General features: G+C 36.9%; 1 protein-coding gene across 3 annotated transcripts in view; it reads right to left on the bottom strand.

Annotated features, from left to right (window-relative positions):
• Positions 1–20,085, bottom strand: part of myripa (myosin VIIA and Rab interacting protein a) — a 40,206-nt gene that overhangs the window by 17,384 nt on the left and 2,737 nt on the right. For all 3 annotated transcript variants that reach the window (XM_079819625.1, XM_079819623.1, XM_079819624.1), the window contains exons 2-4: positions 19,705–19,864; positions 2,526–2,747; positions 293–429 (exon numbers count right to left, since the gene is read on the bottom strand). In XM_079819625.1, the coding sequence (XP_079675751.1) occupies positions 293–429; positions 2,526–2,747; positions 19,705–19,814 (469 nt within the window). In that variant the 5' untranslated portion in view covers positions 19,815–19,864. The remainder of the gene's footprint in view (positions 1–292; positions 430–2,525; positions 2,748–19,704; positions 19,865–20,085) is intronic.

Raw genomic sequence — 20,085 nt, 5'->3', positions numbered from 1 at the left:
TCAGACCATTGTATCCCTGCCTGCTCTATCCTTAAACCGTATGAATTTGTGATAAATACATGCATGCACATGCAAACATATACAGTGTAAAAGACAGTGCAAGAGCTTGAAGGACTATCCAAAACTGAAATATTCACTGGATGCAAATTATATTGGAAATGGAGAAACAGTAAATATGTAAGCTCTCTTAACTCCAAAACATCACACCAAAATACATTATAAATGTATGTCATAGTGTGAAAACATCCTTTATTTTAAAGGAAGGTCATACAAAAGTCCAGATGGCGAGTACCTGTATGCTCTGCTAGCACTCCACGCTCTGCCGCATGCCTCCTGTAGAGGTTCTTTAACACTTTGGCACTGCCAAACCTTTTAAAACGCCTTCTCACATTATTGTAGAACCATTCCAGTGACTGGGTCTTCAGTAGCCTGAAAATACACAAACAAGGCCACATTATCATGCTTATTTAAGAGCATTCCTGAAATTTTGTTTACTTAACACTGATTAAAACCTTTGCATAATCATACCATACTGTACTTATACGACATTTGTCCTATAATCAGACACAAGGACCTATAACCAACAAGTGCACACTCATACATATATACACAGAAAGGTCAGAGTAGACATGCACTTTTGAGCATACTCAATATCAAGGACTTGGTTTGCTGTTAAGACTGTGCATACACTAGTAAACAGAGTACAGACTGCCTGAAAGACAAATAGCTCCATGTTGCCATGCCACTGATAGCAGACGTCCAACAATAGTCTGAATTAAAATCAGTATTTTTATAGGAATTGCCTGCTGGGAACATATAAGTTGTTAAACTTATAAGTTGCTAATTATTGTTTAGTTGGTATACAGTAAGAAATGTTGTTGAGAAAAATGTACTAGAGAAAAAAAAATGACTTTCTGCTTTAAATATTTTTTGTACACTAAAAAATTAGAAAGAATCTTTATTCTTATGGTCAAGGGACAAAGCCAAAATTGTGTATAAATCAAAAAATTACATTGTTATCATCCTTCTTTTTATATATATATATTGTATATAAATATGCAGAGAAATATGAGCGGTTGGCAAAGACAACACAGTGTTGTTTTCATGCTTAAAATAGAATTCTGCGTCCTTTCACCATTACGTACAGACTACAGACACCCCCAGAGGACAAATGATATTTTTCCCACAGAAAAGAAAAAGACATTTTATTCTGTCCATTACTTGCTTATGCATTTATTTAATTGACTAGACAAAAGAAGTAACATGTACTGTATATAGATCATTTGGTTATTGCATACTGTATAAACCTGTCTGTCTATAAACATAGCAAATATTGAAATTGTCTGCTTCCATTCATTAATTTTATAATACACTGATATTTGAAATGAAAACTGGAATGAGCATCAGTTTTATAATGTGACAACAGAGTCAGTATCAAAATTCTGTTACATTGATGGAAGTGTGAGTGTGTATAGATAGGAAAGAGAAGAAATAATAATTTTAATAATAAAGAAACATGATGTTTTTGTATAGAATTGAATGAATTTTGTAGGACCAACGCTCATAAAGCTCTTGAGTTTCATTAAAAATGTCACAGCACTATGGATTCACATCACATAGAAACACCATAAAAAAGACAAAAAGTCACCTGTAAAAACTCTGCTTCCACTGGTTAACAATTTAAACTAAATTGTAGGAATGCATTTGTCCTTCAGAGTGCATATAAGAAGCACAAAAATATTTTCTGTCTTCGAGTAGAATTGCGACCTACAGCTTTCTGTGAAATTTACAACGGCCTTTGAGTGCATATCATGCTGTATACTTGTATTATACATAATTATTTTGAAGGGTCTGAACGATGTTGTCTGAACCCTCAATGGAAGCGCCTTGTCTTTCATTAAACCATGAGTATAAACACACCCACAGACAAACAGACGCTCAATGCAACGCATGCACATTTTCACATTTAAACGGTCCATTCACAGAACCAGCCCTGAACCCTTTAGGATGTTGTATTTTTGTTTCCGCTGAAAATATTTGAGCTCTTATAAATTCCAATGGATTTAGTTTAGATTGATTTATAATAACTGTACAACATCTTTTTTTCATCTTGTAAATTAATACGTAAAAAAACATCAGTTCTTTTTTTTTTACCAAATCCAAATACTGTATAAAACATAAACGTCAATCTGGCCGACATTCTATAATATTTATAATGCATCACAAATATTTTTTAGATTTGCTAAAGATGATATTTAGCGGTGTTATTAAATGATTCGTGTTTTTAAAGATGAGAAATGAGCATGCACAATTAAATTTCCAATACTGACTGATACTTTAAATAATAATAATTTAAAAATCTCTAATATCAACCAATAAGCAATACTTTTCACTATATAATTCATCCCTAGTTTTTTTTAACCCCTGATAACAACCACTAACAGAAGCATCATAGCCTGCAGGTGTTTCCCACTTGCTCTCACTCTCCGAAACACAACAGTTCTTGTTAGCAGGGCAATACTGACCTGGTCTTCTGGCAGGCGGAGCACACCCAACCTTTGTCCTTCTTACTGTAGGTGCAGCATCCCTTGCAGACGTTGTAGCAACACTCCAGGCAGGAACGCTTGGGGTTGAGCAAGAAGGTGAAGGGAGAACAGCAGCGGATGCAGCAGCGCTCATTAAACCTGTGCTGCCTTGACAGCAGAATAGACCGACTGCCCTCCTCAACCAGCGCCTTCTTCATTTCACTGGAGACAGAGAGAGAGAGAGAGAGAGAGAGAGAGAGACAGAGAGAGCATATAAAAAGAAAACACATATGTGATATAAAGTATGTGACTATAAAAATGATACATAAGCTGATGCATATTTGTCTAAGTATTATATAAGACGGGCTGTAGTGCCCTATAAGTGGATCATGTTCACATGGCATCTGCGTGTTGACAGATGTACTGCATTTGCCCTTCAGCGTCTTAAATCTGTCTGGATTTCCAGCCGTACTGCAGCCTTCAGAGATGAGAGCAATTCTGCAAAATTGCTCTGACATTTAGCGAAGAGACAAGAGACCTAACACTATTTAATAGAATATTATTTGCAACCAGTACACACACACTTTGTTTGGATTAGGTCCATTTGATTTATGCTGCTCAATTAAACTGATGTGCCTTTAGGATATGAAAAGTTTAGTAGTTTATGATTAACAAGACAGAACTGTAAGGTTCATGCAAAGGTGGCAATTGATTTAAAAAGTAAACTAAAAAAATTTCTTAAATATTGACATCATACAGTAATATATACATACAATATTTTCAGCATATATATATATATATATATATATATATATATATATATATATATATATATATATATATATATATATATATATATATATATATATATATATATATATATATATATATATATATATATATTCTCTGGAGCTTATATTAATACACTGGTAGGTCTTTATGAATTTTTTTTTATAGATTTGTTGAAAACACGGATTCATTCAATCATCAGAATCAATCAGTTTAAGAACACCGATTTATTCAGCAATGGTCCTTATGAACGAGTCACTGAATCATTCACTCATCAGAATCAATCAGTTTAAGAACACCGATTCATTCAGCAATGGTCTTTATGAATGAGTCACTGAATAATTCAATCATCAGAATGAATCAGTTTAAGAACATCGATTCATTCAGCAATGGTCTTTATGAATGACTCACTGAATCATTCACTCAGAATTTATCAGTTCAAAACACTGATTCATTCAGCAACGGCCTTAATGAATGACTCACTGAATCATTCACTCATCAGAATCAATCAGTTTAAGAACACCGATTCATTCAGCAATGGTCTTTATGAATGAGTCACTGAATAATTCAATCATCAGAATGAATCAGTTTAAGAACATCGATTCATTCAGCAACGGCCTTAATGAATGACTCACTGAATCATTCACTCAGAATCGATCAGTTCAAAACACTGATTCATTCAGCAACGGTCTTTATGAATGAGTCAGTGAATCATTCACTCATCAGAATCGATCAGTTCAAGAGCACTGATTCATTCAGTGCTGCTGTGCAATAGTTAATTCTGCTTTGACTTCGGTTGGTTACCCATGGTACGGCAGCAACGTTCCTTGATTATTACGCAGGAATGAGAGTTTAGTTCCTAGCCATATCGGCCTAGAAAATCACAACTTTTAATTTTCCGTCGGTCTTAGTACAAGATGTAACTACAGAAGAGTCAAGTTTTAAATAAGAAAAATATTGAAACTCTTTGGTCATTTTTGAGCGAGATGCTAACGGTCTAATCAGATTCAATGATCTATGCTAAGCTATGCTAAAAGTGCTAATGCCAGACCCAGAGATCGGATGAATGGATTCAAAAACGGTAAAACTCAACTGTTTAACTTTAGCAGGAGTGTTCCTTTAAAATGAAAGGGGACATACATGGTAGGGTATCATGTAAGTCTAAATAAAGTCTTATTGTTAAGCCAACTATACATATACATATTATTCTAAAAGCAAACCTATGACTCATAGAGAGAGGAGCTGACAATAGGAGCAGAGAGATGAAAGACTAGAAAGGAAGCTTTGTTTGGAAAACCTCAGCCTGAGCTGTGGCATTTACTTAGTTTCTCCAAACAATGCCAAAAGGAAATCATTTCGAATGATTAGAGCCACAGCATGAACGGATCGGCTCCAGTGAATACTGAGAGAGGGGAACTTAGGATAATCTCGGCAGATTAAAAACAGACAGACAGGAAAGAAAAAAATGGAAAAGAAATAAAACAAAAGTCTGTAATGGCATGATACACATGCAAGGGTAATACTTTACAGTTGAGACCAATATTAGTGTGTTTGGGCTTGGCAAACACACATTTACAACAATGGATTTTAGTCTATTATTTAGTCTATTATTTTTATTATGAAATCAAAAAACATCAAAAACAGACAACGAGACCCTTCATACAACAGAAATTTGTGCAATATGGAAAATAAAAATAATACAAAAAAGGGTGACGATATACAAAGCCAACCTCTACTACAAAGTATAATCACAATAATTGCAGAAAGTGATTGTTACAGATCTGAAATAAATAATTAGTCCTTCTGGTTCGACAAAAAAGTAAAAACTGGTTCCCACAATTTGTCAAATTTTGCAGAATTCCCGGAAATGGAGTATCTAATTCTTTCCAGATGTAAAGTAGAAGTTAGTCCAGTTAGCCAGTCAGAAAAGAGGGGCCTAGTGTTTTTCTTCCACGAAAGCAAGATAACAATCATACCATATTAAACGGGTAACCGTACCTTTGGACTGACAGACTCCAATGAGTCTGACCAACTAAGAATTGCTATCATTGTGTCAGGAAGTAAAACACAGTTAAAGACCTTGCCAAAAAAACTGGAAAATTTCTAGCCAAAAATTCTGAATTTGTTCACAGAAGCAAAAAAGATGTGCCAGGGTACCCTCAGCAGCTTTACACTTATCACACATAGGAGAAAGCGAAGAATAGAATTTGCTAAGCTTTATTTTAGAATATTGAAGTCTATGTAATACCTTGTACTGAATAAGTTGACAACAATACATTTTTGAATGTATATGGGACCCACGAATAGACTTTTGTCCTCTGTAGTGGACATTATATTTTAGTGAATTTCTCTGACATGTATGATGTCACAGTTTTAATGTCTGGATGTCCTGTAAAGAGCACATCTGGGGCTTTGCAGAGATACCAAATGTTTGGAGGTTTCACCAGGACAACAACTTCTTCTTGGTCTTTAAAAACGGCTGACATTAATGCTTAGCACTCTTATGGAACTATGATAATATTTTTTAGTATAATTTAAATCGGATACATTTTCAAATTGTTTGTTATAAATCAACATCTCAGGAAAATGTTATGCGGTTTCTACTCAAAATATGACTTTCTGTTACAAAACAGGGCATTGATTTCATAAATGTCCACTGTAGTGGACACCAGGACTTAAATCATGTTTATCAGGCATTTTGGAGACACAACAAGTGAATAGGGAAAGAAATTACATATCAATATTCCTATGAAATATTAGATATTATTATGAAGATGTTGCCAATTATAACTCCTATTATTACACTTCTTTTTTCATTACATGTTGCACCAAGAACACATTAATGTGCAAATTTGATGCAGTGTATAGATACATTGCATTGAATGGGAAAACCCAAGTATGGCCATTTTACCCACATATTGCATAAAGTAAAACGGTATATCAATGCAGTTAACTATATCTTTCATAACATAGTTCAGAATCATCTTTAAACAAAGTTTGTTTAAAAAGAATCCTGAAACCTAAAAATTGATAGATGAATTAAATATAAATGCCATTGTTTTTGCCAATACATGAAATTTCATGTCATTTTATTTTTTAAACAACTGAGTCCTGGTGTCAACTACAGAGGACATATAACATATGAATGAAATATACCTAAAAAAAAAAAAATTCCCCCCCATTTGTTTATTATGTTCTAAACAATGTAATGACATGAAAAATACTAAATTCAAAAAACTTTTTTTTCTGGGTCCCAGGAGGATATGTGCACACAGCAATAGTTTGGACACAAATTTGTGACAAAACCTCCCTTTGAGGATATTTTGTGCATGCATATACTTGTAAAAAAAACAACTATTGTGCTAAATCCAAGATACATGTAGTTTGTAGATTAATCTCTAAATGTGGCATTCAGACCCTACGGTTACAGACTAGAGATTACAAACAGCCTTCCACCAGTTTGTCTCGACTCAGTGAAAGTAAAGGTAATAGCAAAAAAAGCACAAAATAAGATTAAATAGCTGAAAAATTCTCACAGATGGAGCAGGATCTATTTCATGCCCCTGTAATCATGTACTGTGATGATACCCCATCAGGGTTCTTTCCACTGAACTTATAATTGGATACTCGGCAGGCCATTTCCACCGAGTTCTCAGAAACATGGTCTGTTGTTTACAAAGCAAACCGTTGGCAAAGAACAGCAGAGGTGTCCCGTGCCAGTAGGTGGAGATCCAAAGGAAGGTCTACTAAGTGACCCATGCCAGATAGCCAGACTGGGAGCAGGTGCAATGAACATGGGGGAAACTGAAGCCAATATCTTATACATATTTATTCAGCTGTCAGAGCAGCATCCATTATGAATGTCAGGTTATTAGGCCTGTCGCAATAATCAATATATCGCACAATATATGTACATGACCTCAATAATGTTTTGTGATGCATTATATCGGCCATTATGTTTACATGATAATGAATGTCACCAACATTTTACTCGATTGTGTTGTCATCTTGTATGTTTTCCGTGATGGAGGTGAAAGTGGTTCTCGGGCAGTTCCTTCATACACAGAGCGGTTATCGACAGGTGAAGAAAAGACGCCATTTGAGGCGTTATAGTGTTTTCCTCACAACTACTGACAGTTTGGAAGATATAAGCCCAAATGGACTCGATTTCAAAGCCGCGATCCACATATAAATGTCAACGCAGAATGACGAGTGTTAAAGTCGTTTCACAAAGGGAAAATGTTTATTTACTATTTATTCCATTTTTTTGATTTAGGATAATCTATTTTTTACCCTTAATTTCCATGATCTAAAGCATTAAAAGGTTGTCATTTGAAAGTGTGTAGGTCTACTTGCATTATTATGCTGTTATATTAGGATTATATATTCAGTGGCATAAACTAGTCTTAAAATGACAATAATATCGTTTATCGCAATTATTTCTGGGACGATATATCGCGAAACAAAAAGTAGTTATCGTGACAGGCCTAGATACAATATGCAACTGCAATACAAAATCATGATTGTCCCCTGTTTTTCCCATGACTGTTACAACACACAGTATCCACAATACATCTCACGGCATCCTTTGTAAAGTTTCGAATGCACTCTTGAACGATACACTCAAAACCATAACAGATTTTTACATTTATTGGTATTGGTTGATATTGGACATTTATCGGTAAATTTGCTTAGATATTTTATATTTTTCTCCTATTTATCAGCCAATATAGGCATTTTATAAGATATTTATACATTTAGATTAAGTGGCGATTAGATGATAGCAAAGGTAAGGTTTTTTATGTTAATTTATTAACACTGTTAAATGTAATCTTTAGCAAATGTCAACAGTAATATACATTTTTCATAGTGTACATTATATTGTTGTGATGCCTAAATTCACTTGTAGCATTAAAATGGGTTGATTTTAGTTGTTAGTGTTTTATTTTTTAATTTATTAGGCCATTAATAAAAAAATTCCCCATAACATGAAAATAATTATGCAACATTAAAATTGTGCTTTTGTTTGTTTGTTTTGCAAATGCTATGCTGAGATTAACATTCAATTACAATTCAAATTGATAAACATTAAAAAAAAAATTAAATTCACTTTACTTAGAGTACATTTATTATTTGTAAACGAGTTGAAATTAAATCTCATTAACAAAATGTTGCGTGAGGATTTAGAGCTTCTCCGTACACACACAAGAAAGCTCAATCTCAAAAAGCCAAATCTGCTGGTGTGTTATGCAGCGCAAAGACTCCAGCAATGTAGCAATTACATGCCCTATTCCTGGAACATCTTAGCACAGATCAGAGGTATTGCAACAATAACACATTGCAGTTGATAAAACAAGATGTGGTATGCCTGGAATGGCTCACTTCAGAGCAATGCAAGAAACATGTATTAATCTCACACGACGAAGCTTCAAATCTGTCAAATGCAGTTGTGGCTAGTCTTTCTATGGAGATTCAGCACAGACAGGACTGAGACAAAACTAGTTCTCCAATTTAAATAAACTCTCAGGAATCACATAAGATTTGGATGCCAATGAAGAACGGCTAAAAACATAAGCCAAACAAATAGTCATACAGTGTTAGTACGCATTACATAACAAATGGATAAGCATGTAATTAAAGAAAATGTGTTTTCATAATTGTTTGTATGGTCTTAGCTCAAAATGACCCAGTGAATAGTGTCCTATAAGACTGCCCAGAAACACTCTGTTCTGTGTCACATGTAATGGATTTCCTCACAAAAATGTCAGACTCTGCCATCTGTTTGACATCTTTGATTTAATGAAATGGAAAGTCATGGATGAGTACTTGGATAGATGGAGGACTAGTCTAGGGTCTCTCTCTAGATGGTTTCCAAATTTAGATCAGCGGTTCCCAACCAGGACTTTGCGTACCCGAGGCTATTTATAAAACATGTAAAATAGATATAAAATAAAAGTCAGTGCATGATAGACACATTCTCAGCTCATTCACTTCCATCCTCGTTTCATTCTCTTAGTCTTTATCACTATTAAACACAAACCAAAAATGAACAATTGTTCTTGTCAAGGATTATGTTAAATATTTTAAGAACAGATACAAGATGCCATTTAATTGGTTTCCAGGTTAATTACATTTCAAATCAAACACTACAAGAGGGAAATCAAGTCTCTCTTTGTGCGTCTTCCTCCCGCTACTCAAAGGGTCTTTTCTAATAATCTTGTTTTTGTGTTCTTCCATTTTCTGATAACACACTCAATCCTGTTTGAAATTCAGAGATGCTCAGCAGGTGTCAGAGAGGATATTGAAAAGCTATAGATGCATGCAGGCAGAACACACTTGGGAGAAGAAATAAATGCTGTCTGCATTAGATGAGATGGTTTAAGGTTTAGCAGAATTGTTGGTCTTAGGAATTAGTGGTTTTCTTCTAATAAAACTGTATTGAATTAATTTGAACTTCAAAAGCATTTACAAAAAAATCTATATGGTATCGATACAGATATAACCAATACTTTTAATTGAGCAAATAAAACCTTGTTTCACACTGTATAATAGAAACACTCAGGCATGAAGTTTTATTTCAATTCACAAACAGGGGTCCGTTCTTCGTACGTCGCTAACTCAGTTAGCCGGATTTGATGGTTGACGATTTGGCATGATCTTGGATTGTTTGGTTCTTCGACGCTCATCCTGGACTTGCTGTCATAGTAACAGGTCCGGAAGCTTAAACCTGCTCTCGAGCGGCTTATTTCATGTAAACAGGATTAAACAGGGTCAGATTGTCCATACAGTATCGGTGACTGATAAACGACCCAACGGAATCAATGGCTTGAGGTGTAATTTTCTCATCAAAATACATGCTGCTCTCCCCCGACCCTCTTATGACATGCCAACTTCATAAATCACCCAGTCTTTCGAAGAAGACGTTAATTTAGTGTTCCTGAATTTTGGATTAAAAGTATGTATTACATACATTTAATGTTTTAAAATGATCATAACGCGTCGTGCTATGAAACTGATATTTTTCTGAATATGCCGTGTACAATGCAAAAGTCGTTTGTTTGTGTATAAGTATGTTTGGCCTAGAATAGAGACATGAACGTAATATTACCGCAGTGCCACGTTTAAAGGGGTGGTTGCATGCGATTTCACTTTTTTAACTTTGGTTAGTGTGTGATGTTGCTGCTTGAGCATAAACAGTATCTGCAAAGTTACAGCGCTGAAAGTTCAATGCAAACGGAGATATTGTCTTTTAAAGTTATGGCAGTTTATTGCCTACAAAAACGTCCGGTTTGGACTACAACAAGCTTCTTCCCAGGTTGGTGACATCATAAACACCTGCTATTAACATAAACACTGCCCCCGCGAACACGCAACAAAGTGGGCGAGGCCACGTCGCCGTCATTACGAAAGAGAGAGAGCTGTTGCAGAGCTACAAACTACATTTGGCCATCTGACCAATCTCAGACCATTGCGTTTTTCGGAGGGATGGGCTTCACAGAAGCAGGAAGCAAACGAGCCGTTCAAAGGACAGTGGAGACAGCGGTGTGGAATAAAGGCAAAATATAAGAAAAATAAGGCGTTAAAAAAAAAAGAAGAATTAAGACATGTCATACTGCGCCCCATAAACACAACCAAGCCTAGAAAAAAAACACGGAACCAGCCCTTTAACAAACATTTGTCAAAAGCCTAACACCCAGTTATATGATGAGCTGTTTGGCATCAATGACACGGGTTTAGATCAAGTTTATCCGTCAGGGTTTTTTAACTTACTAGAGGTGCAGAACGTCACATGGCAACTTTTCGGCATCATCATTACAAAGAGTAAAGATAAAGCATCTAACAAGGTCTACGTGCATTCATTCTAATGGCTTGTTTTCCCCCACAGCATAAGCGGATATGACGTTTTTGTGGGCGTTCCCAGTAATGCCGACCAAGTCTATGCATCCAAATTACAGCGTACCGCAACCGTATGGTGCTCTGCAGTGGTCAAAAAGGATATAAACAGTGAATTTTGAAGTGATCTATTCTTGAAAAAAGATGTGGATTCGGACGGCAATTAAATTACCACACGAACTTGGTGTTTGTCTAAAAACAGTAGGTACTTTTTACGTGGGTGGTGGGAGAAAAACACTGACATTCTGGATTCGGACGGCAATAAAATCACTGATTAGCCTTATGACCCCACGAGAAACAATTACCGTCCGAATAAGGCTAAAGAAACTCAGACATGAATAGAACAGAAAAAACAGGTTGATCTGTGCTAAAACTCAAAACCTGACAAATGCATACTATACTCAACATTATATCACAGAGGATCTGTGTACACCTGGTATTAACATCCATCTCAAGCGATCCAAATACAAGTGGACAGCCAAGACAGATCTTCACACTGATCATTAACACACATCTCAAATGTGTCTCCTGTGTGCACTTGTGATCAGATTGTCTTTTTTTGTGACTACATGAAATACTGTCAGTGCGTTTCTGTTTTTCTCATCTAAACTGCCTAAAAGCATTAAATCAACTACTCTGAGAATTTTTTTTTTTTTGTGCCATTAATCCTTCTTCCTGTTCCAACAAACAAACACTTCCAACAACAGAACCAAAACAACTTCCAAGAACAGTGAGAAACAAAGTGCTTATCTGCAGGTCAGATAAAATCCTGGTGCCAAAAAAAGTCATTAACCAAAGAGTTATCATCACCCTAAAGTACGGCGATGAGTAATGGGCTTCTCTGTGCCAGTGTGCCATACTTATTTGAGAGAAAGACAAAACAATGGGGGAAAGAGGGCAAGAGTGAGGATCAAACAGAGATTACAGGCTAAATACATTAAACACACTAAATCAAGACAATGGGTTATGTTCCGTCGTTTGGGACACGATACTGAACTGATACATAAAAAAGGTCAGGTTCAGGTAAGACCATTATGTAAGTATGCTGCCCGTTTTTACAATGACATGCTGGGACATGCATCAAATAAGAACAGAGAAATTTTGTTTATCCTTAAAAAGAGAGACCCTGCATCCGAATATGCCTACTTCCACACAGTATAGAGTAGGTGTTAAAGCAGTATGTGAGCCATAAAACGTAGGAGAAAAGTACCCAGATGACCGACTACTTCCGGTGAGATTCTGAAGTGTGCATCCACTGGATACTATCCCATGAGGCCACAGTGGCGAAACTGACCCATAGGTCACATGACAGTGACAACATGGTGGATGTCTGAATTTCATTCATACTACATTCAGACTACATAGAACATACCTTTTTTTTTTTCTTTCAGTTTTAAACCAAATGTACCAATTGGTGGGGTAAGTGGTATTTCAAAAATGCTTTAGAAAATTGTCTCAGGCCGAGTACCAAAACAAACGGCAGCAAGGGGCGTTCAGTGCACGTCGTTATTCAAAAGACACGACACAGGACGGACATTAGCCGAGCGATGACAGAAAGAGAGGGATGGCAGATAAACAAATGTGGAAGATGTCTGTGGAACAAAAGAAGGCAAGAAGGGTCAGCTCTCCAGCACTAGAGAGAACTCAAGGAGTGAAGGCCGAGATTGCTTTATTTCGTCTCGATAGGCGAGTAACATTGATTTTGTTTTGTTTCACAGAACTAATATATGCTGGCTTTTGCTTGAATATGCTCATGTGTCATGTTTGCTTGCTTGTCCATTTGCGATCGTATTGTCATTCACTTCAGCGATGATAAAGACCCCTTCATTTCCACACCGTACAAGCCCGGAGTGTCTTAACCTCCTCGTTGTCCGTTTCAAGCGTCAGCTCCCAAAGTGTCCGAAAAGTAAGATAATATTGTAACGTACTGCTCTGAGACGGGAAGGTTGAGGATCCAAACGCAGCTTTATTAAAGGGTAATCCACACTCGTAGTCAACAAACAGGCAAGAGGTCATAACAGGTAATTAGTCCAATCAGGCAAACAAGACAGGAGAAACAGGCAAACACGGAACAGGCAAGAAATTCAAACACCAGCGACATGAAACCTGGGAAAACGCTCAGAAATGCAGTATATACAACAAACAAGACTTCGCAATGAATGATAGACGTAACCAGGCTTATATAGGGTGAGGTAAACAGGGTAATGAGACACACGTGAATGTAATCAGGGATAAGTCCGGGCAAAGGATTATGGGAGATGTAGTCTGAGATAGTATGGCATTAGTCCGGGGTGGAGTGCCCTCTGGTGGACTACACAGGCACTCTCACTGGTGATCATGACAAATATACTCCTAGTATATGTTTGCTTCCTTTGGTTCCGTCACTGTAACCTTAACGAATGAAATAAGCTTCAGGGCGGGGTTTCTGGTGAAGCGGTTTGGCACTGTGGTTTGTGCACAGACCTCCAGTAGAACACTTTGTTCATGTGTGAAATATATATATATATAATTTTTTGTCTTTTTTCCCTAAAATTATCAGCATACATATTTTCCTTATTTTGTATTACATTGTAAATAAATTGACCATTTTTAATTATTTTTGTTTGTTTGTGATCTATAATTTTTGTAGAATCTGCTTTGGCACAGCAAGTCACAGTCAGTATTAAAAAGAATTTGGCTACCCCAATAAAATCACTCGGTCTTACCTGCCCACCCCTGAAAAAACGTTCTGGCTACGCCCCTGATTGTAATATGTTCGTTAGTTGGACTGTCGTACTCGTGCTATGTTTCTTGCAATTAAATGCTGGGACATGCATCAAATAAGAACAGAGATATTTGTTTATCCTTAAAAAGAGAGACCCTGCGTCCGAATATGCCTACTTCCACACAGTATAGAGTAGGTGTTAAAGCAATATGGAGCCAAGTATGTCCGAGATAATAGTATTCATAAAACGTAGGCGAAAAGTACCCAGATGACCGACTACTTCCGGTGAGATTCTGAAGTGTGCATCCACTGGACACTTTACTATCCCATGAGGCCACAGTGGCGAAACTGACCCATAGGTCACATGACAGTGACAACATGGTGGATGTCTGAATTTCATTCATACTACATTCAGACTACATAGAACATACTTTTTTTTTAATGGTTGCAAAGCAAGTTTTAAACCAAATGTACCTACTATTAAAGTATGTGATTTCGGATGCTGCAAGGGTCTGCAAATATCTGTGAAGGTAGAAATATTGGTCTCATATGCATGAATCTGTCTCTCCTGATTGATAAAACCTCTATACTGTATCTGTATCTAAAGGTCAGAATCAGATTCCTTTAAGGCTGAAACCGTATTCATGGTGGGCTCAGGGAAGTGAGTCACGGATAGAGAGGGAAGGGAGGGCCCTTCCTGTAATTTTGTTTTAAAGTATGACAAAGAATGATGGGAACTTCCTCATGCTCTCTCTATCAATGACTGGAATGCCATTTCGGTGACATCACGATTGAGACAATACTAAAATAGATGAAGTGGATTTTTCATAGTTTCTCTTATGCTCACCAAGGCTGCATTTATTTGATCAAAAATACATTAATAAAAGTAATATTGAGAAATATTATTACAATTAAAAATGGTTTTCTAATTTATTCCTTTGATGGCAAAGCTACATTTCCAGCAGCCATAACTCCAGTCTTCAGTGTCACATGATCCTTCAGAAATCATTCTAATATGCTGATTTGATGCATTTCTCGTTGTTATAAATATTGAAATATTGTTATGCTGAAAGTTCAAAAGAACAGCATTTGTTTGAAATACTTTTTGTAACAATCTAAAAGTCTTTACTGTCACTTTTGATGAATTTAATGCATCTTACGGACCTTAAATTTGAACCGTGGTGTATTTGTCATGAAAGGTGGCTGGACTGAAGCACACGACGTAAGAAAGTATAGTTCCAATAAACAGATTTAATTGATAATCCACCAAAGTACACGCAGGAGAAAACAGAAATCCACTAGAACATACAACCACATAACACGTAAAGCGATAAACAATGCTAGAAAAGGGGTCCATTCTTCATACACCATTTCACAGATCCCAGATGTTCTATTCGTGATAACTGATCTCTGGCTAATTTGGTTCGTCAAACGAATTTGTGGACTGGATTCAAATATCTGGATTAAGTTATCTAAGATTACTGCGCGTTCTTGAGTTCCCTGAAGAGGGCAGATGCATCGATACTCAAAACCACGATCAGCAGTGCAGCGATTGGCTGACGGCAAGACAGCAACGTTAAGACATCATATCATTAAAAAAGACACTTGACGAAAAAAACTTGACAAATTTCTGGACCTTTATAAGGAATACAAAGGAAACCTTGATAAGGCCAAGCAACCAAAAACGACATAAAAGTTATAATAGATAGATGCAAAATAGATGCAATTTAATAGATGTAGTTGTAAAAAAAAAAACGATTCCTAATTATTTATATACTCACTATTTCCAGTATTTGTACAGCCTTTACATTTTTATTTCCATGTTGTAATTAGCAATTCATTTAGCTTTATTTTTGAAGAAGATTTGTTATGTGACCGCATTAATTATGTGAGCGCACTCAAATTAATGCACGGCTCAGATTAACTGTACAGCATGTGTGTAAGACTCCAATCAAATTATAAAGTAATTATTCCATCACAAATAAATCTCTCAATCAGTAAAACTGACTGTGTCTGTAGTATTATAGACTACACAACATTATAGTATTTTATATATTATTATTATTATTATAAATTATTATTGCTCCTGATAAGGTAGCAGTGGCTGAGTTATGTTGCCTCCACGTGCTATCAGAAATTTCATAATTCCCACTTCAGAAGTCGTGATTACTTGTTGCATTCAAGTGCTTTGTGGTCGGAATAAACAGGAATCATGGACACCAGTTTTATTCTTGCCTATTTATTGGGAAAATCGTATTAAAACCAAAATTATACAGTATGTAACATTAGTGTCCCATGCACTGACAACCATATAAACATTCACGATGCTATCCAGACAGTCTGCTTGCTGACAATTCTGTAATTTCAGTCAAACGCAGGCTAACTTCACTGTGTATAAAACAGGCCTACAATATTTCAAATGATTATTCATATAGGCTAATTAAATATGCATTAATGACAACAAGACAAGACGATCAAGCAGTTGTGGGGAAAAACCATAGACTGTAAAAAAATATGGACGTAGTGTCCGTGACGTCACCCATAGGATTCTGAAGAGCAGTTTTGAAGCGTAAAGTAGGGTTGAGCTGGCCGTCGCCATCTTGGCAGTGTGTCACTCCCGGATAACAGAAAATGGGCAAAGAGGCGGGACGTGGGCGGAGCTGAGGTGACATGATGAATAACAGACAGCAGATAAACGGCTATCCACCTGTCAGTCAAAGTGGCCACGCCCTTAATTATGCAGAACTTTAAGGCTTTATATAATGTAACCGAATGAGTTATAAAAAAATTTACCCCCCTCACAGTTGTCATGAAGGGCAAAATTTCTTGTATAGACCAAAACCACAATTTGTCCCAGACTGTAAACATGTGTTCTTCTGCTGTAAAGTTGGGCATTTTAACATGGAGCTCAATGAGATTCTGCTCCTTCTGGAGCCTGTCCCTAGCGGCCAGTGGATGAATTGCAGTTTAAGTCACTTCCGTATTGGCTTCAAGAGAAAGGGGTTGCTGCTTGGGAAAAACCTATGGGACAAACCGAATAAATCATACCTGAACCTGACACAGCAGTTCTATATTTATGACACGCCCATCTCGGTATCAAACTTATTTCAGAACTTCCCGGTTGTAAACACCACATAATGGGGCATTCATGTGCATTTTTTACCTAGGAAACTCGTATTTACGATAATTCCGATAGCACATGAAAGCAGCATTAGCGACGTGTGCGAAGAACGGACCCCAGGGACGGACTGAAACACACTGCATGACTTTCGGCTGTCCCAGACGAAAGATTACCATCGTGAAACAATCGTAACGATTTTTGTGACCGTTGGTCCTATGTCATACAGTGAGAGAGGTTCAAAGACGGTCGTTGTCACAGACTTGCGACCAATGATAGCCTACGATCATTTTCTGAGAGTGTCAGAAATTCAGAATGATCATCGCAGTGTGTTTGCTGCTACGTCTGCAGACCAGCCAATAAAAACGCGACATGGTGCTAAAACATAAAAATGCTTACCTCAAGCTCTTTTCGCTTCCTCTTTCGCCGCGTCCTCTTTTTCAGCACATATAAAAACTACAAATGCCAAAGTGTGATTCTTCATAGTTTTTGTTTACCACTAGCGCATGCTGATGACGTTTTATTCTTCTATAGAAACTTGCATCGTAGCCTTACGAGTCAATAGGTGTCATCATCGTACAGTCTACATGCATGTCGTACCCACGTTTAATAGATCCATGTCGCACAGTGTGATTTGTAATGATCTTATAGGATTGCTAAAATCGTGCAGTGTATCCCGGGCTTTAAATGCATGGGCAAACGAAGGAGCAAACAAGACAATTCACACGACACACCTGATCAGAATACTCAAATCAATCACTGACCATAGTGCCTAAGGGCGTTTTCACACCTGAAAATCCGCACCAAGGTCCAAACCGAAGTTCATGTTTTGATACATTTTATACATTTGGTTAGTTTTGGTTTGGTTTCACATTGCAATTATGCGAGCGCACTAAAGAACTTTACATGACACACTTGCGTCCACTCGTGGGCGGCATCTGGACATTGATTGGTTTGTAAACGGACGTGCGTCTGACGTCAAGTCCTTTGACAAGAATGAATGAACGGACGCATATCGTTGCCACTATTGAACAGTGCGCATTGCTTGACTATTTTCTTTTTGTTACGTTTAAAAGTGGACATTTCAAGCATTATTAACACATATTTCAGCTTTATTTGTTTCGGTTTATTTGAGACGCGCTCCAGTTCATGTGCAAAGCATGTGATCGCTCCCACGATTATTGTCTGCTATAGACTATTTGCTTCTTATTTATTAAATCCAGGCAATTATCTGATGAAACGATTAAAATTAAGATACAATTTATACAAAACGAAATTCACATTAAAGAAAGCGCTTTCTAAGCAAAATTATAAAAAATTTCGTTCAAAATCATTTCTGACCTTCTGACATATTGTGCATCTTTTCACTTTTCATAATCAATGTAGCCTAGATGAAATTTAAAAATAACATTATAATATTTAAACATAAACAGGAAGTTCCTGTAAATGGTCTGAAAGTACAAACCATACAGAAAATGCTTTCAAACTAGAAACGAACCAAACCTTTGTTCAGTTTGATCCGGACCGAGATTACCTCTTTTCCTCGGACCAAATTTCGTCTTGTTTGGTCCGGACCGTGGTCAGGGGAGGTTTCACACCTGTAATGTTGACTCGGACCAAACTGAAAAGTCCGAAAATCCGGACCAAACAAGGTAGGTGTGAAAGGGCCCTAACAGATAGGGAATGGTGGAGAACTGAACTAATTAACAAACTAGGAGATTAAAGGGTTAGATCACCCAAAAATGAAAATTCTGTCATTAATTACTTACCCTCATGTCGTTCGACACCCGTAAGACCTCCGTTCATCTTCGGAACACAAATGAAGATATTTTAGTTGTAATCTGATGGCTCAGAAAGGCCTCCATTGGCACAATGGCACTTTACACTCTCAAGACCCATAAAAGGTACTAAAGACGTCGTTACAAAGTCCATCTCACTACAGTGGTTCTACAATAACTTTATGGATCAACGAGAATAATTTTTGTGTGCAAAAAAAACCTAAATAACGACTTACATAGTGATGACTGATTTCAAAATAAGGCATCATGAAGCTTCGAAGCGTTATGAATCAGTGAGTCGATTCAGTCGATTTGAATCGCCAAAGTCACGTGATTTCAGCAGTTTGGCGGTTTGACACACGATCCGAATCATGATTCAACTCACTGATTCATAACGCTTCAAAGCTTCATGATGAATTGTTTTGAAATCGGTCATCGTTATTTAGGGTTTTTTTGTGCACAAAAACTATTCTCGCCAATTCATAAAGTTATTGTAGAACCACTGTAGTGAGATGGACTTTGTAACAACGTCTTTAGTACCTTTTATGGGTCTTGAGAGTGTAAAGTACATTGTGCCAATGGAGGCCTTTCTGAGCCCTCGGATTACAACTAAAATATCTTCATTTGTGTTCTGAAGATGAACGGAGGTCTTACGGGTGTCGAACGACATGAGGGTGAGTAATTAATGACAGAATTATAATTTTTGGGTGAACTAACCCTTTTAACAATGAACCTCAGACATGAACTAAACAGAAAGAAAAAAAAACTCTAAACATGAACAAATAAGCTCAAGCCGTGACAGTATTATTATTTCATACACACATTAGCCTATTTTGATTGAGTAACCAAAGTAGTTTTGAGCAGGAGTCATAAAAGTGATGCTTTCATGAGTCTCACCTGAGCCGTGTCTCCTCCGTCTTGCGCAGCTGCATGTCCCGCTGCACCACCTGCATCACATGCTCAGCCTCCACATCCGTCAGACCAGAGAGATCCAGTTTACGCCCCATCCTTCACCTCTACTGAGCTAATAAGACACCTGCCCTGTCCCGACTGTTAGCTGAGGACAGTAACGGAAGCAGAAAAGAGTCATTTAATAAAACAACAAAAAAACTAAAACAGCTGCGCCACTGGTTTTATAATCTGTTTAAATGTACAGATGTCGGATATTGTTTTATTTTAAATGTCATACTTTTGACAATTGTTTAAGCTTTATAGTGGCAGCTATACTTGCAGCTGGGAGGTAAATCTGAAGACAAAACAATTTTGTAATTCTAACAT

Source organism: Gobio gobio, assembly GCF_949357685.1.
Source record: "Gobio gobio genome assembly, chromosome: 6".
NCBI classification, from domain to species: Eukaryota; Metazoa; Chordata; class Actinopteri; order Cypriniformes; family Gobionidae; genus Gobio; species Gobio gobio.
The sequence above is the reverse complement of the archived record's forward strand: the minus strand, read 5'-3'. Positions and strand labels throughout refer to the sequence as shown.